Source organism: Varanus komodoensis, unplaced genomic scaffold, assembly GCF_004798865.1.
Source record: "Varanus komodoensis strain SLA01 unplaced genomic scaffold, ASM479886v1 scaffold1, whole genome shotgun sequence".
Taxonomy (NCBI): Eukaryota; Metazoa; Chordata; class Lepidosauria; order Squamata; family Varanidae; genus Varanus; species Varanus komodoensis.
The window spans coordinates 39069736-39093363 of NW_025335268.1; the positions used below are offsets into that span (position 1 = coordinate 39069736).

The 23628-nt window shown below is 42.5% G+C and overlaps 1 protein-coding gene across 1 annotated transcript in view; it reads right to left on the reverse strand.

Annotated features, from left to right (window-relative positions):
• Positions 1 to 686: 686 nt before the first annotated feature.
• PPP1R14C (protein phosphatase 1 regulatory inhibitor subunit 14C) overlaps positions 687 to 23628 on the reverse strand; it is a 50993-nt gene continuing 28051 nt past the window's right edge. The window contains exons 2-4 of the mRNA XM_044448838.1: positions 6531 to 6614; positions 5489 to 5521; positions 687 to 1086 (exon numbers count right to left, since the gene is read on the reverse strand). Coding sequence (XP_044304773.1) covers positions 1012 to 1086; positions 5489 to 5521; positions 6531 to 6614 — 192 coding nt within the window. The 3' untranslated portion in view covers positions 687 to 1011. The remainder of the gene's footprint in view (positions 1087 to 5488; positions 5522 to 6530; positions 6615 to 23628) is intronic.

A 23628-nucleotide genomic window follows, 5' to 3' on the forward strand; every position in this document is an offset into this window, starting at 1 on the left:
ATGCCAGACTAGCATCTACCAGCAGATGGTAGCTTGTGAAACATATTAGCAATGAATGGTTTCTTGAAGTGTCAGGGATCCTGCTTGCACGACTATAAACCAGCCTCCCCTACCCATCATGCCAGAGCTGATGCCCAATTGAAAGAATGGCCTGATACTCTGGTTGTCACAAGAACAGGAACAACTGGGCCAAAACTACACTGATTGGTCTCTCTTGCATCTCCCTTGCTTGCAGCCTCTCTTAGATGGCATTGACCCTTCTCTCAGTGTTATATGCAACCCATTGGCAGTAGAGTAATACTATTTTAGTAGACCATGAGGGGAAGAGGAGATGATCTGGCTAAGCATCAAAGTCAATAAAATAAGCTCAACACCTACAAAATCAAGCCCTTAAAATTCCCGAACTTGCTCATATGTTGTTTTGTGAATGAAGGTATCCCCCCAATACTTTCAATGGATTTAGAAATAGTGGCAGCATTCACTTTTTAACAAATTGCATCCCCCCTCCCCCTCCACACAATGTCTGCTACAGCATCCATTTTTACAGTCACCTAGATCACGTTTTCCTTCCACCCCTGTGAAGCAATAGTAACTCACTTGATAATATATGTAACATAAGCACAAGAACCTTACATCCAGAAGTCTGATGTATAACTTAATGAACAACCCCACTGGTTGAGAAGGAACAGCACCTGCAAGTAGTTCTATACAGAATTCTTCAAGTAGGATGACTGCTTGGGACAGCAACAGTCTTCCTCAGGGTGGTGTTTCCCACAAAATTTGATCATTCTCAGGTAGTAAAAGCAGCATCCATAATATGGATCTCCATGATAAAAAAATAAAAAAATGACACTTAAAAAAGCCTTAAAAACAGAAATGGTCAAATTCATTAAAATGTCAGAACTCAACCTCAAAGTAAGAATAAATTGCTGATAAAGACCAAACTAGAAGTTGTTCTATTCAAAAGTCCCAGTATAGTGGCCACATCTCTCAAGAGGACTCGGTTTTCAGTTATATAGTCTTCTTCTGAGGAGGGCTCAGCTTCCGCATCCCTCTTATCCGAGTTAGCAGTTCTTTGATAAAATCCTACAAAAAGAAACATTTAGAGATAAAATTGTGTAATGACTGATATGACTGAGAAAAACTGGTCATGACTGAGAAAACACAGGCCTGACTGCAGCCTTCAAAATTCGTTCTCACATGTCAGGTAATAGCTATTCAACCATCTTCAAAGCAGGATTCAAGCAGAGCTTCCATTAATGAACACACATTCAATCAAAATACTCTCTCCAAAACCCAGCAGTCCTACTGGATGAAACTGCCAAGATTCTATGAAAGGAGGTACCCATAAAAAACCACTAGCTGCCACCACTCCCACTGCAATTCCCTTGGTTTACGTTAGGGTAGATTCTACCATACTATAGGTCATGCCAATGTCCTCTCCTAATCATGTTGGTAGCAGAAGGAACTGATCTTGTCCTATTGCTGAACTTTCAAGTGTCAAGCTTCCCCTTGAAATACTTTCAGCAGGAAAGAAAAGCCCCCATTCACTTCCAAAAGGAAGGAAACGCACCATGTGGTTCCTTTGTCTTGGTTCCCTCTAGGGGAAATACCTGCAGAATGCCTTCTAGTACCAAACTTTTTCACCTATGGCAAGGCAGGCAACTTGTAGCAATCTGGCTGTTTTGGCCTGCAATTGGTCCCAGCCACCATAGGCAAGTGATGATGGAAATTCCAGGCAAAAACATCTAGAAAGCCTCAGGTTGCCCACACTCAGGTTAGCGTAAACAGGAATTGTGTGTTTATGGCCCTCTGGCTAAGGACAAGGAAATGGAATTCTTTTCAACACCCAAATATATTTGTCTGTACCAAAAACTCACACACAGACTCTGAAGTCAGCTAAAAGAGTGGAAAGTTTTGCCTCCTCAACACTTTCTGAAGAATCAAAAAGAATATCACCCAGTTTGAGTAAGCCAGGCAAAAGCTTCTGCAAACCAAGGTAAAATCCTGATTCTAGAAAGGCAATCACATTTTCTCATGGATTTGGGCAAGCATCTGTTTAAAAAAATATTTCACCAAGATTGCAGCCAATTCAAGTTATTCATGCCGCACAGATACATTTTAAAACATATGGACTGGCTTCTAGAAGAAAAGCTCATGACCCCATTCTGAGCTCCATCTGAATAAATCAAAGACTGCTACATACATTTCCTGCTCAAACATTAATGGCACCATCATTAAACACTATCTGTTCCGCTGTGAAGTTTCAAAGACTTCTATATCTAGCTGCTAGCTGGAAAAAGAACAAAGTGCTTATTAACAGTACAAAGGCATCAGTCATTTACAATACCCAAATATGTCCTAGAGACTTGTAAAGCCAGGGGGCTTCTCCTTCTAGGCAATACATTTCTTAAGTTTCAATGCATCCCAGGAATTTCCACAGGGATTCTGCAACTAGGATGGACATTCGAAGTTATTTTAAACACTCAGCTGCATATGTAACAGTAGCTCTAAGTAAGTGCCAAGTGGCAGGTACAGTTGTGTGTAAAATGTAGAGCCACACTCCAGTCATTTACAGGTTGTTTCACTCTGAGTCATCCCATTCCACCCCCAACATGCTCTCCCTCTCTCTCATTCACATGTACACACACCCATTTGGAGATTCTTCGTTGTTGCCATTTATTATAGGCACAAATGCATGGACATTCTCTTGCAAAGAAGTTGTTTGCTGCCAGGTTGCTGCCATATGCCCAAACAGTATTTTTACCTGTTGGCATCCTCCAGCCAAACTTGCTTTTGAGGTATGGCAGCCAAACACATTGTGGCATTCATTTCTTACGAACAAGAGGAAACATATATGCACATGCACGAAAAAAATGATCTCCCTGTGAGATCTTTATGCCATGGAAGCAGAACACAGCCCGAGAGCCAGTGGAAGCTGATGGAGCCAATGTCAATGGGGCAGTGTACTGGAAAATACTTGGAAGACATCCAAATGTGTTGCCTAACTTTATGTGCAGGTGCCAAATACATGTTCAAGTGAGAAGCTGTCTTGTATCGATGCCTCATATCAAATTCACACCATTGGTCCATCCAGCCCAGTATTTTATTTATTATTTATTATTTATTAAAACATTTTTATGCCGCCCCATTCGCCGAAGCCTCGGGGTGGCTCACATCATTATTGTCTACATGGACTGTCAAGCTTCCCAGAGTTTCAGGAAGGCCTTTTGTTTCAAGGCCATTCCGGATTGAACCCGGAACCTTGTGTAAACAATACATGTGCTTGAGCATGAGCTACAGTTCTCCCCACGTGACACAATGCGAATGGCCTCATTATAAGTAAGATAATAGAATTTCAGGATGCTTGATTTAGAGTTGTCTTAAAAGAAAAATACATTATAAAATTATGCCATCTTTCCAACTCTTATGAAGGACTGATTGTAAAACTTCTTATGAAGGACTGGCTAATACACAGGAATGATACCCTTGCTAACTACTACACAGCATTAACTCTGCATGATTTTTGTGGGAAGGCTACCAGCCTCCCACCACTGTTGCCTGCAGCAAGCACATAACGTAGGGTCCAGATGCTGGAAGCTGACATTACATACGCACACACATATGCACACACAATCACTGTACGAATTATTGCTGGAAACCCTAACCTAATCAAATTACTTGAACAGCTATGTTGATATGTATTTATATTGTGGCCCAAAATCATCCAATGAACTTCATGATCAGATGGCAACTACTTAAAGGATGGACATATTCTCATCGGTGATGTCCACACAGGAGTGTGCTTGCAGCAGGGTTTCCTGCAACACTTGTGATAAGTGAACCTGCACCAGGTCATCCCACAGCTGGTCTGGCAAATTAATACCATAGCAGCAGGATGCACCAGCTCCATTCAGTGTCAGGTTTACTTCACGACCAGCAAAAGGTAAGATGGGAGATAATTCTTCATGGAAAGAGCTTTGCTTTGCCATCAGCCCAGGAAGACCAGATAGGAATATTTACAAATAAATCACAACTTGATAAAGGAATGCTTTTCTATTATGCCAAGGCCAAGCCAGGCAAAATTATTATCTATAAAATCCTGAGCATATTTTACTGCAGAAGCACAAGACATTGTCATAAATATTTTTTGCACACATGTGTTTGCAGAGTGTTGGAATAGATGGAACTGCAAATCATCACCCAGAGGTGGAATTTCCCCAGCTACCTTTGCCTGCTTTGACTGTAAGTTAGTGTTCTGCTGTATTTGCCTCCGTCTGACAACAGATCGCAAGCAGAGACAAGACATTGTGCCAAGAGGAAAACATCAGGTGATTTAAACATGGCTGCATATGTTTTTAAAGGCAAGGCACTGTTAGATGGGTACTTAAAGTACAAACACAGTGCAATCACAGATCTACTGTCTAACAACCTGGCACACCTTTTTAGATTTCATTTCACCAATATTCTAAAAAGACAATAATTCTAAACACTATTTCCACTTACTGCTGAAATCTGCCACACCACCAAGAATTCCACTGTTTTCACTATGAACCCCCATACTCTAACAGATAGACTGCAATATCAAAGACAGACAGAGGCAAGTCTGAAAGACTACACAAGCTCTCTTGTAATCTACGAGCATCATATCAGACTCTGCTTAACATTACTATTGTCAGTTTATCTAAGCAATGGATCAATCCAATCAAGAGGCACATAAGCCACCAAACTCCAAGGATTATGGGCATTCCAGGCTAAGTGGGAGGAGCAGCAGAAGCAATCTCCCCCTCCTCACTCCTCCTGCTGTGCATTTGTGCTAAATAATGATTTTAACCATCTATTTGGAGCACTTTAGAAGGAGAAGGAAGGAGGTTGCAGAAGAAAACAAGATATGTTGTGGGGTAAACTGTGCAGCCTTCTCTGCACCCCAGAATACCCCCTTTATTGTCTTCTTGACCGCCTCCTCCCGGTTCTTCCATGCTGACTGCAGGGGGCGGGTAGCTCTGAGACTGGGAATCAAAGCTCTGTCTCCAACTTTGAATCTGGGACTCCAAAGAATCTTCTGACCCCCAAGACACTGCTTTGTTCATTTGTAATATTTAAAATAGTTGCTTACCAGCATAATGGTTCATATTGTTCCCACTCATGTTCTCCCACTAAACTGCATTTCTATTAATGTACAAATATTTACTTTTATTCTCCAGCATGATGAAAAGCTTAACCCAAAAAGTTAAGAATGCAGTGCCCTGAGTGCAAAACAGATGCAGATGACATGCTCTGCACCTAAATAATAGTTGTTAAGCTAACGTGACTTAGAATTCAAATTGTGCCATGACAAAAACAACATTCAAATATGTTAATCCATGTACATCTAAATTTCTGATTATCCGGATATTTTAATTCCGCTAATACAGTTGAGTAAATAAAGCTGCTTTGTACACTCTACAATAGAGCATGCTTTTAAAATTAAAATAGTGTATTTGCTTACCTCTGTTGGTTTGTAGCAATCTACAAGCGCTTCCTAGAAGATGAAAAGAGCACAAATTGTTTATAAACACAGCTTCCTTCCTAAGTGTCTTTTCTATTCCCCTGCCCCATGCCTTAAGGGAAAATATGAAACCAGCTTGCTCCTCCCATAGTTGTAAACTACAGTCACTATTCAAATATACACTACCTTAATCGTATTTTGGGGATAATCTTCACTTGTGCCACATGATCAGCACTGGCTGCCAGGTCACCCAAAGGGTCACTGTCTTTCACATGTAGTTGCCCAGACTCTAGCATCATCCCTAGAGGACCATCTCCAGGTGCTGCATCAGCTGAGGTGAAGCAAGTGGGCCTTAGTCGTGGCACCCAGACTGGGGAATGCCTTCCTCACAGAGGCTCACCTGGTGTCTATATTGTGAATTTATTTTCATATTCCCAGACTTTTTTTTACACTTCGGTTTTAAAAACTATACTGTTGCATTTTTAGATCTTTGCAATGCTGCTGGCTTTTACTACTTTGCTATTATTTTGCATTAAACTTAAGGTTTGGATCTTGTGTTTTACTCTGTTGTTGGATTTTATAGTTTTAAGCTTTGGCTTGTAAACTGCCTAGAGAATTTCAGCTATTGAATAAATACATATATAAAAATGGTTCAGAGGCATAACTAAGGTATGAGTGAGGAGAGGTTATGGAGCAATTCCTTCGTTAGGGCTTCCTGCTTGCCCCAACAGAAGGAAACAGGTAAACGGATTCTGACACATTCTGAACAAGCCATTCTGGCAAGCCCTTGGACAATTTTGGCAAAGCAGGGATGCTAATTCTTTTGTCACCAATCCAAACTGAAGTCTTTAATATATGACTGCATCACTCTGTGTTGTAACAGACTTGGAGGCGGGGGTTAATTATTCTGCACTGTGGTAGCATTGATTTGCTGGTTTCTGCAACCTCCTTGATTAAAAATTGTTCTAAACTTACTAGCCTGACAAATTAGCTTACCCCAGGACCCTAACCATTCTCCCAAATTTCTTAAAATCAAACTAACTTGTAATTTGAGGGCTCTCTCCTCTTCATTAGCAGCATCAAGAAGATCGTCAATGTCAATTTCTACATCTGGCATCTCTTCTTCCTGGAAAAGAAAAATGTGATTGTTTTTTTCTCCCATTTCATTTTAGCCACATTGAAAAAGGTAGTCCCCGACTGCTCTCTCAACTGCCTATCTCACCTCTCCTATCTGTTCACTCAGGCCTAGTTTGGATTTGTATTCCGCTGGCCAACCATGTAGGTGTCTTACACTTCTATCGCATACTCAATAAAATGTAATGTGGGGTTGGATGACTTGTGGCTGTACAGATGGTGGACAGATGGACTTGTGGTGCCTACAACCCCTACCAGCCTTAGTAGCATAGCCAATGATGAAGCAGTGGCCTCGCACATCTGGAGGGTACCCAGCTACAGACAGTCACTGTAACGGGGAGGCAAGGTATAAAGAAAGAAGCAAATAAATAACCAATTTGGGAGCACTGGGATTCAATTAAGAATTGGGACATTAGCAAGAAGAGTAATCTTTTCAACTCTGTCATATAACTTTGTGAGGGGTACATAGCCAATTCCTTTCTTTTTCCCACATACAATTATAGGCAAGAGTGACAATGTAAGAAAATATTGATGGTAACAGAGCATGGGTTATTTGAGGGTTGCTTAAGCCTCCAACAACCCTTGCTGCCTGGGTTTTGATGATAAGGCAAGCCATGGCAACCTCCTGCACCAGTCAGAAGATAAATACTCGAAATGGCTGTTGCCGTGCACTGTAATTCACTTTGGTTTAAATAAGCCACAGTGAGCTGCAGTGACCGTGCAAGCCCAGTCAAAGCAAGCACTGACGAGCATCAGCAGGGAACACGCAGGGGCCTTGCTTGGCCAAATTATTTTATGATGAACAATATGTGCAGTGCTCCGAGGTAGAAAAGAGGTTATTAGTAAACATCTGTTCCCTCCAAGAAAACCAAATAAAAGCATACACAAATGGCTGAGTCCAAACAAACTGTAAAAGAGTAAGTTCCATTTCTACATTCAAACAAGCTGTTTTGCTTATGTTTGGGGAAGTCATCATGTTTCTTCATGTGCTTCAATGGATGGTCAGGCTTCTCCCCATGTGCATGAAAAACACAGTAAGAACAGCCCTTAGACTGGGAAGATCTCATCACAGCAGCAGATGCTCACACAGCCTCTGCATTTGAAGGGGCGATTTTGAGCCAATTACCACTAGCTCCAAATTAGCCCACAATACTATTTGCTCAAGGGTTAATTCACTCTTGGATGCAACCCAGGTACTTCCATGGAGAGAACCTCATTTAATTCACTCACGTGTAAGCCAAATGTCAAATACATGCAGTGCAAATTAATAAAAACTATGCAGTACTAATGTTTGAAGCATCATATCCTTCGCTTATAAAGCAATATATGTGTTGTAGAATAAAAAGACGAACAAGCATGCTGTTATCAGATGCAGTCAATAACAGCAACTTGAAGCATTAACTCTGCATCTCCCCCTCCTCACAACTCTACCAAAGGTCACTGACAGCAGCCACTGCCTTTGCCACATCCAAGTGTGAGGTTCTGTTTGAAGGCTAGTTTGGTTTGCATAATATTTGATTAGAAGATGTCACTCACTGTGATCTGTCACATTCTCTCAATGCCAGGGACTTATAAATGGATACAGAGGGCAAAAGAGGAACCTGTTTTAATTTTTTAGCCCTTTTGACATGGCTTTCCAGAACCCACATGAGCTCCATATGTTCATTGGCCCCAGTTCCTTTTAGGCTACTACACATTGGACTTTTCTTCAATTTTTCAAGTGGCAGAAAACATTCAGAGCTCAAGAGTCAGGAATATTTACAGTCTGTTTTCTCTGAAGTTCAAGTACCCAGTAATTTGGATCAAACACAACCCACTTCAATTTACAGCACAACAAAAACTGTAAAGAAAATGTATGGTTAAATTGGTAGGGGTACTTTAGAAGCAGACAAATAGGCTTGCTCAGAGAAAAAATAAACCGCAGCGCTGGATAGATTAAACATATGCTTAATCTGTAGGATGTAGTGAACTAATATTTCAAACTGTGCAAGGGCTCTCAGTGAACAACTGTGTTTTAAGAGCCATGGAGGTCAGTGATGTTGCTACAGCAACTCCACATTTTCCACATCTAATGCCTCGGTTCTGTTGCATCTTGACCCTTTGATCAATCCTCACTTTCCCTGCAGCAGTGCCTACGGGATCAAAAAAACTTCCACAGTGAAGATGGCTAGATCGCTCCTTGTCAGACTTGTTCTCTGACCGGCTAACAACAGAGAACCCATCAATAAAAAAATCCATAGGCTGGAAATATCTCTTCAGATATTGGAGAGAGATTATTAAACCTCTGGTTAGAGGAATTGAAGATAGATAAGCTTAGAATGGACACACACTGCCTCCATCTGCAGGGTAAGAGAAAGCTCTAGCGCATTCTGTGAATTGGGTTATGTACTTGGACTCTGGAACATTACTCACATGTTTACAATTCTGCTTTATAGCGTAACCATACAACTGCATCTAAGTTGCATTTTACCATACCCCCAGATTCCCTTTTCATGATCCATTTGCATTTTCAAACTTGCAGACTTTTAGAACAACTTTCCACAAAGGGTCTGTTTATCAACACAAAAGGAGGAATCCTCCCAAATTACTAGCTACTTAATTGTTACAACAAGCTGCTGCTTGGAAGCTTAGTTGTCACCAAGCCATTTATCAAGCCTGGAGGAAGGGCATTTCAAGTACTGTAAACTGGATCCAGACATCACCACACTTGGACCAAACTGAAATCATTGGGACCGATATTCATAAGTCTGCTCTGAGCATGACTAAAGGCTGCATCCAACTCATAAGATCTTCACCATTTATTTGTTCGTTTGTTTATGCAGACTGCATGTTTGGAGACTCGTTAAATGCAGCGTTTGTTATCTGTCACATTAAACTGAAATGGCCACTTAATGATATTAAATGATATTTTAATGATGATATTAAAATAGGAAGTGTTGGTAATAATAACTTTACACATGACATCATTTGTTTTTAGATTGTTGTTTTTAACTCTGGGTTATGGATCCTAATTTGCAAGTCACACAAGAAAAGCATCGCGGCGCATCTGTGACCATTTGGAAAGCCCACTTGTAATTTTAAAAAACTGTTCCACAGAAGGACTCCTTCTCCCCTTGTTGGCATTGCAGGCTGGCAAATCTTCCATAATAACACACTTGCAAAGTTATGTGCCTCTTTTTTGAAAAAAGTGTATTGCTGTCCAGGCACAAATATAGACATTTGTTTAGCAGAGAAAGGTCTCCTCTGTTTACCCTGTGCTTTGATTATTCATCTGACTAAAAGCAAGAATCTTCCTTCACAATAGCCAATTAGCTTTCCTCATACTGCTTTGGGGCAAGAAGTCAAGTTAGATTCAGTTGCTGAATGTTAATGATGCTTTTCTTGGCAAAACTTATTATACAGTATTCAGCATAGGCCCATTTTTATTTAATGAATTCGGCAAAAAATAAAGTGCGCACAAGTGGTGGCTGTCATCTCCAACTAGAAAGCCTACAATGGGTTGATCTGTGTGTCTAAGCCAGCACTCTTATGTCAACAAAGCATAACACTTTGAGGCTCCAAGTGTAAAATTGCTGGACAAGGTAAACATTTGCTTCCACTTGCTTCCCCATCCACTGGTCGCTGACTACAAGAGGTTAAACACTCTGGTTTGGAGTCTTAAAAGAGCAGGCACTGTTTCACTCATGCAATTTATTTATTTTCTATTCCACCCATTAGCCAAAAAAGCTCTCTGGGAGATTCACAAGGGGCTTTCCTTGATACTTCTTGCTGCAGTCCCTCCTACCATCTCAACATTTTACTCCACAAGGGTTGGAGACTCTCCAAGAAATCCTTGTGATGAAGAAGCAGGAGCTGCAGCCAGGGGAAACCATTAGAAATTAACATCTCCCCTGAATTATGAGCACAAATGCCTTCTGTTCAACCCAGGGGCTCCTCAGACCCAAAACTGAAGAAAAGAAATGCAGACGGCTTCTAACTTCTGTACCTTTCCCTAGTTACACTTATGGAACAGCAGATAAATTCTGCAAATACTTCTGTCTAACCTCATTATGGCCACTTTTGCCCACCTCAATGGCATACTCCTAAAGACATACATTAAGGAGAGTAGGCATTCGCCCTGTCAGAGAAGGAAACAGGGAAAGCTACACTGACAGGCTTCTGCCCTTTCCTTTGCACAAGGATGGCTTTTGTCTCATCCCAATCAGCAAACACTTCTCAGGCTCCTAGAACAGAACATGGGGCACTTTGCTCTGGTGCATGCAAGAAGGCAGAGGGAATCAACTGAGCAGTACTGCCCTCTCCTGGCATTGCCACTTTAGGGCAGGAGGCAGGAGAAGTGGGGACCCCTCCAACACTTGCAAATGGCAGTCGTCAGTGGTGCTCTCTGGTTAGTCGTCACCTGGCAAGAGTGGCAATGCACCACTCTTGCCAAGCAGCTCTATGGTTTTGGACTCAGTGCCATGACAAGCTCTGTTTGCTGGTTTTTATGACACAACACGCAATTGTGAGAAACCATTGAACAGACGGTTGTTTCTGTTTGTGGTTTCTCAAAACCATATGTGTCATACTAAAATACAATGACAGGTTCAGACAAAGCAAGCAAGGTAAGAAGCCCCCCTCTGCCACTGTTGCTTGTCATGCTTGTGAACCTGCCCAACCGGTGTATGGCTGGGGAGGTAACATGTACTTTATTTCTCTGAACCTAATCAAGCCAACTATACTTTCCACACTACCTTTTAAAAAAATGAAATGCTGGATTATTTCTACACCTAACATTAAAAAAAGTCTAATGAGCAAAGCTTTCAAACTAAGAGTGTTTCTTATCTTCTTTCTGCTCTGACAAAATCTGACATGATAGCACTGACTAGGATAAGTGTTTTTATGATTTATTGGTATAAGTCATACCAGTGAAATCCAACACCACCACTCAAGCTGGTACTCCATCTGCCTAAAACAGATAGGCTGCTGTTTTAATGACTTGTTAAAAGCTCCCCCAAACTCCCAAGCTTAGCTGGCATTGCCTGGATACAACCCACAATCAATCAAGTTTGGTGGACAGAAGCTTGGACAGCATTTCTGACGAGGGCATAACAGCAACAGAAAGCACCGCTCACAGAAGGGGCTGGGTTTCACTAGCAGATGCAGCGATTTAAGCCAGCATCACTCAGTGTAAGAAACGGAGGACCATTTTCTAGTTATAATGGGTCATAATTCAATTGACTCAAGCTCGAGCAAAGCAGAGGAAGTCAACTCACAAGGCCATACTTTTGCTGAAATAGGTCTGAACAGCTACTATCCAGAACAGGGGATGCCAGGCAGGCGTGCAACATGTAAGGATCTGCCCATCAAGTGCCAACTAAGGACAAACTGAAAGGAAGGGATGAAGAAAGTACTAGCACAGGGTGTACTAGTGCAAACTTGGCTCCTGCATTAAATGCTAAGAGGAAAACTGAGCTTATACGTGCAAGCTTTATGGAAGTATCCCTTCTGTGCACTTCTCTCAGAGAATCTTACTGAAGAAGTTAAGGAACAGTGAACAGAACAAGAGATTTTTCTTTTCCACTCCACTGAACCTATCCCTCACAGGCAGAATAAGAATACTTCTTTCTGTCTCTATCTCTGTCACACTTTCACACACAGAGAGAGACCAACCCAGGGGAGAAGCATCTGTCTTGTGATGCTGTTCCTTTTTTATTATTTTTCTTTCAATTTAAGACAATGGAAGGAAAAGGATGCAAGAAGGAGCAATGCTCCCTCACTCCCCCCTTCACCAGCCAGTGGGGTTCCATCTACAACCTATTGTAAGTATTCACATAGCACAAGTAAGGTGATTACTAAAGGATTTGGGCGTTTTCATACATGAGGTTCAAGTCACCTTTGTGCAGCCATGCATACATGTGGACATTTGCTAACACACAAGTGAGACATTTCCAGCGCAAATGAACATTCTAGCCAAGAAAGCATAATGCAACTATTGCTGGGTTTGTGTGACATGACAACCCATCATCTAGCCACACTGGGTTGTTGCGTCATCTGAATGGAGAGCATTTCCTGCAGGGGGACTTCTTTGGAGGCAACAAGCCACACTGATAACCTAAGGCTTGTTCTCTTGGCTGCTTAACTCACAATTGGGTTGGCATATGGTCCAAATCTGGAAAAACAATGCTATTTGTGGGTAATTGGCTAGGCAGCAGGTTGGTGACAGTGGCAAACCCCCCTTGCCACTTTTTGTGACCTTGCCCATGCTGTGGCAACTTCTTGGCTTTATTGTAACACACTCTATGTGAGGCTGCCCTTGAAAACAGTCCAGAAAGTCTGACTGGTACAGAATAGGGTGGTGAGACTGCTGGTACAAGCAAGTGTGTATGCCCATATCCCCCCAATATTATATCAGTTACACTGGGTACCAGTTGAGCCCCAGGCCCAATTTAAACTGCTTGTGCTAACATATAAAGCCCTAAATGGCTTGGGACCAGGATACCTGAAGGACCTCTTGTTCCCATGAAAACTACCCAGTCCCTAATATCAGCTGAGGAGGCCTTTCTGATAAATCTTCTAAGGAGGTAAGGAGGATGGCAAACAGAAGAGGAGCCTTCTCAGTGGCTGTGCCAAACTTACAGAATGGCATCCTGGAAGTAGCTCACCTGGCACCACCTTTGCAATCTTTTTGGCATCAGGAAAAAACAGTCCTCTTCTCCAGACATTTTAAGAACTGATTTTATACCTGGATTTTTTTAGCTTTCATATATTTTAACCTTCATATATATTTTAACTCTCTGAGGGATGGCCAGGTACCTGCCCCTTTAAAGGAGGCAGTAGTCCGACCAGTCCTGAAGAAGGCGTCACTGTATCCAGAGATGGCTACTAATTATAGACCAGTGGCCAACATCCCATTTTTGGGCAAGGTGTTGGACAACTGGTGGCAGGACAACTCCAAGCACTCTTGGATGAGACTGATTATCTGGACCCATTTCAGTCCGGCTTCAGACCCAGGTATGGTATTGAATCTGCCTTGGTTGCCCTGTACGATGACCTGTGCAGGAAGAAAGACAGGGGGAGTGCATTTCTGTTGGTTCTCCTGGACCTCTCAGCAGCTTTCGATACCATCAACCATGGTATCCTTCTGGATAGGCTAGCGGGATTGGGAGTTGGAGGCACTGCTTTGCAGTGGTTCCACTCCTATCTCAATGGCCAATTCCAGAAGGTGATGCTGGGGGACTATGGCTCTGTGCCATGGCAGTTATGCCATGGAGTACCGCAGGGATCCATTTTGTCCCCTTTGCTATTTAACATCTACATCTACATGAAACCGCTGGGAGAGGTCTTTAGGAGGTGTGGGCTGGGGAATCATCAGTATGCTGATGATACCCAGCTCTACCTCTCATTTTCTACCAATCTAGGTGAAGCAGTGGCTGTACTGAACTGGTGCCTGGCCGAGGTAATGGGCTGGATGAGGGCCAATAAACTGAAGCTCAATTCAGACAAGACGGAGGTCCTGTTGGTTGGTGGATCAGGCTTCGGGGAAGGGGACCTTGACCTAGTCCTGAATGGGGTTGCACTCCCTCTTAGGGACAAGGTCCGCAGCTTAGGAGTGCTCCTCGACCCAGAGCTTTCACTGGAAGCTCAGGTGACAGCGGTGGCAAGGAGCGCTTTCTTTCAGCTTCGGCTGGTCCATCAGCTGCGTCCCTACCTGGAGAACGACTGCCTGGCGACAGTGACACACGCGTTGGTGACTTCCCGACTTGATTTCTGTAACGCGCTCTACATGGGGCTGCCCTTGGAGACGGTCTGGATACTTCAATTGGTTCAAAATAGAGCTGCCAGGCTGCTGACGGGGACTGAGTGTTATGTTCACATGACTCCAGTTCTCCACCAGCTTCACTGGCTCCCCACTGAAGTCCGGGACCAATTCAAGGTGTTGGTTATGACCTATAAAGCCCTTAATGGTTTGGGTCCTGGTTACCTAAAGGAGCGCTTACGTCCATATGTGCCCGCCCACCCCTTAAGTTCAGCGGGAGAGTCCCTGCTTTGAGAACCCTCCGTGAAGGATATTTGGAGGGTAAGTACTTGGAGGAGGGCTTTCTCTGCAGTGGCGCCCAATCTATGGAATGCGCTCCCCAGAGAGGACTGCCTGGTGCCGTTGTTATTTGTTTTTCAGCGCCAGGAGAAGACCTTTTTATTTAAACGTCATTTTAATTGCTAATATTGTTTATTTATTTATTTTACATCTTTGGCCAGGACGTCTCCAATTATATTGTTTTTATATTGTTATAATTTATTTATTTTTGTGAGCCGCCCCAAGGCTTCGGCGAATGGGGCGGCATAGAAGCTTTCTAAATAAATAAATAAACTCAGTGATATCTGACCTTGGCTGTGTATTGCTTTTTTATTGCATGTTGTTTTTATTACTGTTACTTTATGTAACATTGTTATTTTATGTAATACTGTAATCCACTTAGAGAGTCTTTAGTATAGTAGAATATAAATTGAAATATAATAATAATAATAATAATAGGTGACTGCTCCTCACTTTGGAATAACCATTGCTAGTTTGCTGGTGAAGATTGGTCTGCAGGTGTCTGTGTCCCATTTACTTTGTCTAGTACTGGCTCTCTTCAGGTTCTCTTTCCCTTCTTTAAAACAAAAACAAAAAAACTGTTTGGAAAATTTGCACTGGTCTGACTGGGAAAGAAATGTGAATTTCACAGCCAGGAAGTAAATGGAGGGGTATAACTGTATAACATTTTCCAACTACGATATCTGCTTATATTTCCCAGTTTTAAACATATGCAAATTTCCCAAACCAGAAAAAAATACACAGATTTCATGGTTATAAAGTAAGTGGAGGGAAAATTTGCATTATATCTAATTTCCAGCTATGGAAACTGTGAATTTGTTTATTTGTGGAGTAGTATATACATAGTATAAATTAATGTTTACATTCTTAAAAAATCTCTCAAAGGTCACAGAATAGGATGAGAAAGGCAGGCCTTACTCCTGCCCCCCGCTAAGTGGCCTGAATCCCTCCATCCCATCCAGGTACCTTCTTGGAATGGTTTGTTGCTTTTTGTTCTTTATAAAAAACTGTCAGAATTAAATGCTCTGAAAGGGAGCTGAAAGAAAAGGGACGGTGGGTGCAGGAGACCTGGAAAAGTGTCAAAAATATGAAGGGCACTGAGAACTGTCAGTTTAACACTTGAAATTGAGATTACATTGCTAAGAAGAACCTGTCATCACCCCCTATCAGTACGCCTCTCCCCCCATACACACACACACATACCTGTGATTTGCAATTGACAGTTTGGCAATGATGCACATGTCAGCCTCTGTGAAGCCTTGCCTTGTCAGGTTTCACCAGCTACACTTTATTTCCTTTGACAGATGAAATTGAGAAGGCCTTTGACTAGGCATCAGCCCTAAGTGCATTTGTGCCTCTCCTAAAGACAACAAAAAGGAACACATTTGGCCATCGGTTGGGGCTGAAAAAATATGTGTATTTTGAGACTTTGGAACCAAAAGTGGTGGCAAACAAAAAATTGAGGAACAGGAGACAAAATAGGTTTTTCTGTGACTAACACTCAGATACCAGCTGGAAGACTGAGAAGGGGAGAACAACCCATGGTGAGCCTGATCATCCGTCAGACACACTGAGTTATTCTGAGAACAATCAACCCACCCTGGCTTATTCACAGGGCGGCTCAGCTGTGCAAACCCACCCATTTATTTCATTCTGATGGGATACTATGAAGCTTAGCACAGAGATAATCATCCAGGATTTTTGATGAGTGTTAGTCTGTTTTTAGATTAGAAAGTCATCCATCTTTGCTGAGAGGATTTCCAATCTTGTTTTTGTTCCTGATCCAGCATAGGCTGGCTGCAAGCTGTAAAACAAAAGGACTGTGGCTGAGTAGGCAGAAATCTGATGGCAGTTCCAAAGATATTCTGAAGGGTATGTAGAGAAACCAACAGAAGCAGAATCAGTATGGGAATGCATGGAAAGGGTGTACATAGAAAGCAAGAATTCTCAGGTTCCTGCGCCTCATTGTTTTATCCTTGGAGTTCAAAAGCTGGCAAGTTGTACTTTACTGCCATGCAAGTTTACTCGTCAGGCCTATGGCTCAATACAGTTAAATATGACTTCTTGAACTGTGTAAATCCACTTAGAACAAGATCATAAGCATCATTTCAAGCACAAATAGCTGCATGTGTCCCCCTCCATCTGTAACTCATTTTCAAGTGTGTGTCCAAGGCCACTAACTGTGGAATGATTTCCATTACCACAGGAGGCTTCCCTGGCATATTCCATACTCTGTGTAAAGAACTTTGTTCAGACAAAGTAGGGCAGGGGACTTGACCATGTCAGTTTAAGTACGGACTTAAACAGTTGCTGCAGATGGAGGGGGAGAGGGTTACACTATCAAGTGTTATGTGCAGGCTGCAGGAATCAGGGGCCCTGGAAAGACTCCCTCAGTGCCTCTTCCCATGTGTGCCAATGAAAGGTAGGCGGACACTTGTATGGCACCCTTGTTTCCCTTCTGCCCCATCAATGGCCCATCACCTGCTCTTTCTCTCATGCAGGAACAAGAGGCCTGGGGACATGTGCTGTTCCTTCTACGGGAGAGGGCACAGAAGTGGGCAGGGGCACCCGTTTTGACTGATGGCAGGGGATTTGGTTGGCAGAGCAACAGGAATGGGAGGAGCAGGGACCCAGGCTTGATTGACTGGGGCAGCTGTGGCCGGCAGGAGCAGCTCTCCTCCCCAGCAGATGCTCAGTCGTGCTGATCACTGACTGTCCCAGAATGTGGCGATCATTCTCCATGTTTATCAAGTGTGCGAGTCAAGGCATCAATTTTCTCCCTCTTAAAACCTGGGACTGAAAAACTGAAATGCACCTGGACTGAGGTTAACTGGCAGTGACATCCCCTTCCGCTAGTGTGGACATGCCACAAGGAATGATGCCCTTGGGTTACTTGGGTATGTTTTTGAAAAGAACAGAATCCGTGAAGACTTAAACATGGCTCATTTGGAGTTCTGTGACTGCAGCCAAGCAAGCAGAGTGTCCGACAACCTGTCAGCTCTGGGCGAATGGATGTGCAAGAGCAACGAGGTCTCATGCCTTCAGCTAAGAACCTGCAATGCCCCATATGCCTTATTGCCTCTGGCTCACAACAACTTCATCCTGAATTATACTTGCTGGGTCACATAAGCAGTCACCATTTCAAAATGACTGCAGGGCAGAGGAGACCTCAGATTTTATTTCAGCTCTAATACATTTCATACTGAGATGTTCCATCTTCAACAAAATTCAGATATGCTATTGTATGCTGCCTAGGTTAGCTGTCCTCACACTGGTTCTGCTTCTACAGCTTTCAAATGGAAGGGGGAAACTCTCAGATACACTGAGTCGCATTACTCATAAACGGGAGGAGAAAATTGCTCCCCCTCATTCACAAAGTATCCAATATGAAAAGGTACATCTGTAATACCTCCACTTAGCACTGGGGCTACCTTCAACTCAGTGGAGTCCTGGTTGAAGGACCTCAGCAGTTTCTTGCTGTGTTTTCTGATGCTCTCTATTATGCAGCACTTTCAGTCTTGGAGCAAAGAAGAGCTAACACCCAAAGTTTGATCATGCTGGTGCTACCAGGAAAAAGAGAGAGATTGAGTTTCATTCTATAACATACCACACCAATCTCTTCCAGAGCCAGTGCTAGCTGTCTACATTCTCTACACACTGGAAAGTGGCTTCCATGTTAAAAATACAGCAGGACTCCTGCATCCACTGTCTCAGTTATTGTGGCTTCATTGAACCGAGGCTGACTGTTAGCCCTCCACAATTATGGGGGTTAGGGGTGCAGGACCCACATGAAAGTGGAAGAAGCACAGATATCTCCAGGGAACTATGTACTCCATTTCAGAACACCATGGTCTTTGTCTTGGTACTAGCCCATCTCACTCACATTTTGTCTCACAGCATGAAAATTCTAGAGATATCCACAGTTTTTCTCTAGAGCTATTCAGTTTTCCCACTTTTTTGGGCATCCTATGCCCCTAACCCACACAGATGTAGTGTTGACTAGAATTGGGGTTCCAGGCATCTGCTGGGGGGCTTGGAGTATAACCCCTCCATATATGGGGGTCCTGCTGTAACGCCTGCCCTCCATTTATTTGTTTTACTCACCTTAGCACAACAGTCACAATGCTGCTTTATGTTCCAATAGTGTGTATTCCTATAAATGTCTGCCAAGATGCAAGGTATGGTAGTATGTCATAAAGCTTAGAGTCTCACTTAGCTAATAGTTCTATAGTCTCACTTAGCTACTGAGTCACTTCGGGCCAGTCACTGTGAGGATAAAATGGAGTTGAGGAGAACCTTGTAAACTGCCTCATGTTCTTTAAAGGAGGAGTATAAATGTAATGCAATAATCATGAAGAATCATGTGGGACTTTCTGGAGCAGTTTCCAGCATGAGGGACAAAAAGTTGTTGGCTGAAATATAAGTTAGTTGATGACATATGCCACCAAGTCATCTCCAACTTGTAACAACCCTATAAGCGAATGCCTTCCAAAATCTCCTTTCCTTGCCAGCTCTGCTTGTAAACAGAGGCTGTGGCTTCCTTTATGGAATCAATTCACCTCATATTTGGTCTTCCTTCTTCTCTTCTGCCTTTAACTTTCCCTAGCAAGAAAATGAGTCTTACCTTCTCGTGATATGCCAAGTATATCCACTATAGTTTTGTCATTTTTGATTCCATACAAACCTCTGACTTGATTTGATCTAGAACCCACTTGATTGTCTTTCTGTCCGCTGAAGGTATTTGCAAAGCTCCCTCCAGCACCACATTTTGAATGTATCTTTTCGTAAGCTTTCTTCACTGCCCAGCTTTCTTCACACCCATACATCTGGAATGCAATAGTGTGGATGATTTTGGCCTTATTTTCCAGTGAGTTGTCTTTACATTTGAGGATCTTTTCTAGTTCCTTCATTTACTGCCCTTTCAAGTCACAGTCTTCTTTGAATTTCTTGGCTACAATCTCCCTCTGAGCTGATGACTGAGCCAAGCAAATGATTCTCCACCAGTGTCACTTTCAACTACGGCTGCTGCCCAGTAGCTGCCCTGTAGGAGTTTCTTCATCCCCTTAACCCATTCTCTTCTACTGATGTGATCTTTACTCCTGAAGAGGGTTGATGTATCATAGTTTGATGTCTCAGCTTTGACCATTCTGCCTTGGATGACCCTGCTAGAAGGCCTGTCTAGCGAGAGTCTGGCCTCCTGGCAGCATTGCTCTTGGCTTTGACACTCTCAACCCCCTTAACATGTTAAGGTGTGCATCAAAGAGGAGAACTGTGAGCTATGTGTCACGATTTCCTTGTCATAAGTTGGCCCAATTAGATTTTACAAATCTAGTTTCCTGTAAATGGGGTTTCCCAAAATTCCAACATTTAATAAATTTGATTCAACTAGGTATTATCTTCTGCACCTTCGTTGCAAACATGGTAGATCCATCCTTGGATAAATTATAAGCAAATTATGAAAGCACATTAGAGCAAGAAATAGTGGCACATAGTTGAAAAATAAAATTTTATATTACACATGCATGCATGACTTTATGTAGTCAAACAAAACACAATGCACAATCAAAGAGATGTCAATGTTTTTACCAATTGTCTTGAGGAAATGCTAGGGCCTGCTGCTTCTCTTCAGCACTTAGGACACAGCAAGTAATACATGTAGTTCACCAGCTTCATATGCTATGAGATGTCAATTCAATCCTCTCCCCCTTGAGTCCATTGCATAACAGTAACAGTTGCTCTTACATCACCTTGCCAGCTGTAACACCACAGGTCTTATCTAAGAAGGAGAAACAGTTCTCATGTGCAACCACAGCTTCAATCGCATAGCCTAGCCCAGTCTGGGGAGGGCCTACAGAGTCAACTGTGGTAAGTAAAACTAAAGCCAAGCATTGACTAATTATAAACTGTGAGCAGCTCTAGCATCTGAGCAGGCAGGCATTACTTTAAGAATTTACATGGCACCTGTGTTCCTCTTCATTTTTACTTTCAAGTAGATGCATTAGGTTCAATCTAGATTGGGAACCTAGCATTTTTTAAGTTCTGGGCTGGACTGTTTCTGGCTTTTCTTTACCCTAGAGAACAGAAAAGGTGGGCTGCTAGATGCAGGACTAAAGTAATACCTATTTGGGCTCCAGACTTCCACACCTCCCTTCCAACAGAAGAGGGCTGCACTAGGGATATAAATGTGAACACATCTGATCTTGTCTTACAATGAATCAGAACCAGAGTCTACCTAGTCCAATGTTGATTAGTTTCAGCCCAGGAGAGCAGCCAGGATAATCTGCAAGGCAGAGTGTGCTGTTCTGTCTTCCATCTAGCCCGTCTCACTGCTTTTTGTCATGCAACAGCCACCCATTCTTCAAGTTTCCTATCCTGGACTTTTGAACTTTTATTACTTTTATGCCTTCTTTAAGCTGGGACCAAATTCCCAGCACTATCTCTATAAAGATCCAAATGCAGTTCTAATCAAAGTCCAGTGTTTCCTCAATGCTTTCCCCCAAATTGCTGCTTCTATTTATCCCGATTCTAATCTTGTTATGCATTTGTAGGATCCAGCTAGATACTCCCTGTGGTTCTAAGCATGACTTGGAGTGTGTTGGCAGGTTCGGAGCCTTTAAGCCGTATCATCTTTGTTAGGGAGCCATGTGTATTGCATTAGTTTTGAGGGAGAGCAAGAGTCTTTGGCCAGGAAGTTCTGAATCAAGCTAGCCTCTATAAATAGATTGTTCTCAGCCTCAAAAGCTTCTGCACTTTCCAAACTTTAGAACAGGGCAAAAAAGTACATGGTCTAGATATCAAAGCAAGTGTAAATCCCAAGTGTTTCTGCAGAAGTTGGCTGCAGAAGTTCTGAGGAACCGTGGTTTCTCTTGAACTTGTGTTCTTTGGGCCCATTAGGAACTCAGGATGAGATATGAAAACTTAGCTAGCATAGGCAGCCAAGAAGAAAACAGGACAATTGCTGCTGGGAAGGTGAGGGAGGTTGATCTCTACTTCACACCCACCTAACTGACAGATCAGTGATGCTCCTTAAGTTGACAGTGACCCCAGACTCATGGTCTGCCCCCCACCCACTAAGTCCTTCTGCTGCCCCATGTGTGCAGCACTGAAAATGTCTGAATCTCCTAAGTTAGGGTTATATTTTAATTCTTCTGAATAAATGCACCAGCTAAGGGGCTAGCTAAGGAATAGTCAACATGATTTTCTCCAGTTGTTTTAGACTATCAGCCCCAAGCAGCATGGCCAGTGGCCAGGAACTGTGGGAGTTATCTAAGGCATTCGGAGGGCACCAGCTTCTTGGGCTGAACCTTCTGCCTGGAGCTGCCAATTTTCAGGAACACTGAATCCTTGGAGGGAGGATGGTCCTTCACAGCTAGATTACACTGCTTGCATACTGTCATCACCTTCATACAGAAAATGGACAAATTAAGGGACAGCTGGCGGCAGAATTAGTATCCAAGCAAGTCAGTAGGATGCAACAGCAAGAGGTCTAGTCGAAGGGGCTGTAATTGGCTCTGGTGCCCACCCATTGAGAAGGGATTCTGCTGGGAAGGAGTGAGCAAAGATCTCTCTGCTGATCCTGGTAAGCTCTTTTGGTTCACCAAAGTCCAGCAAGTGCTCTTTACAGAAACAGCCACATGCTTGTGCGGGAAGGGGAGGAAGAGAAGAACATTTGTTCTTCTCTGTGGAATAACTTGTCCAAGCAATTCCAGATGAAGTCCATTCTAGCATACCAGAGCTGGTTGTTTTGCTACATACTGTTCTGTCATGTTTTGGCTCAGTTCAGCTTTACCATGTGGTGAACTAGACAGAACAGATGGCCAGTAAGCACTATTAAATTGCCACTTCCAGCTATCTCTGAAAAGATCTGAAATTTGAGCTCAGAATTTTAAGATTAAGCAATATTCTAACACTCCACAAAAACTTGTCTAGAGTAAAATATTAAAACTGGAGTGGTAGTCTTTTTCTCAGGTTCGAACCTTAGAAGTTTACCGAACTGTACTGCCTTCCCAAGCAAATTTGTCTAACTATAGTGTGTAATAAAAACCAGAGAATAGAAATAATCCTCCTGCATAGAAAGTGGAAAAAGATGCCTCCTTACAGTGCTGGGTTATAAGCCTTATGTTAAGAAACTCATGTTAATGAGTTATGTTAACAACTCATTCCTAACCCTGTACAGATTTCAGAGGCGTTGGGAGTGGGAAAGAGAAGAAAGGAATGGTTCCTCTTCTGTAATATGGGAATTATACTCTCCATTCCCCCCTTCTCCTTTCTTTACCATTAAACTCTTACTCTGTTCCATCAGCCAGTGTTCCCTCTCTGCCTGACAATGTCAAAGGGATACCAGTCATCTCCTATCAAAGTCACAGCAAAGGGCAGCTGAAATGCACTAAAGAGCTTGCGTACCTTACAAGCCAAGAGCTACAGGGATGCTATCAGCTTGTGACAGACTAGATTATTCAACATGACAATGCCTGCATTTAAGAGAAGATGAAGGCTGTTAATAAACAGCAAATTCATACAAACTGTATTTCATCCTGTTTGCTGAGACACAAGAGTCGCACATATACCACAGTTAATCTAAATTAAATCTTGCTAGTGCTAAACGAAAACTAAAGGGGAGAAAAAAAGCTTAAACCAAGGAATTAAAACTTGCCAATAACTTTATGTGTCTCTTCTAGTTTTATTGATGCTTTTAACAAACTTCTAAAAATGTTTCTCTATTGCACTGCAGACATAAATATACATAAACTCTTTATATTAGCTATAGGCATTGCTTTCTCTGAACTCCTCAAAATCTTACAGTTGTCCAGAAGTTCACAACTAAATTTGGGATTAAATTCTACAAATTTTTGGATGGCTTATGTAAATAGATTGCTAATTATGAAATCCACACACTGAACTCTAACCAAGGAGACATAATCAGCCCCCA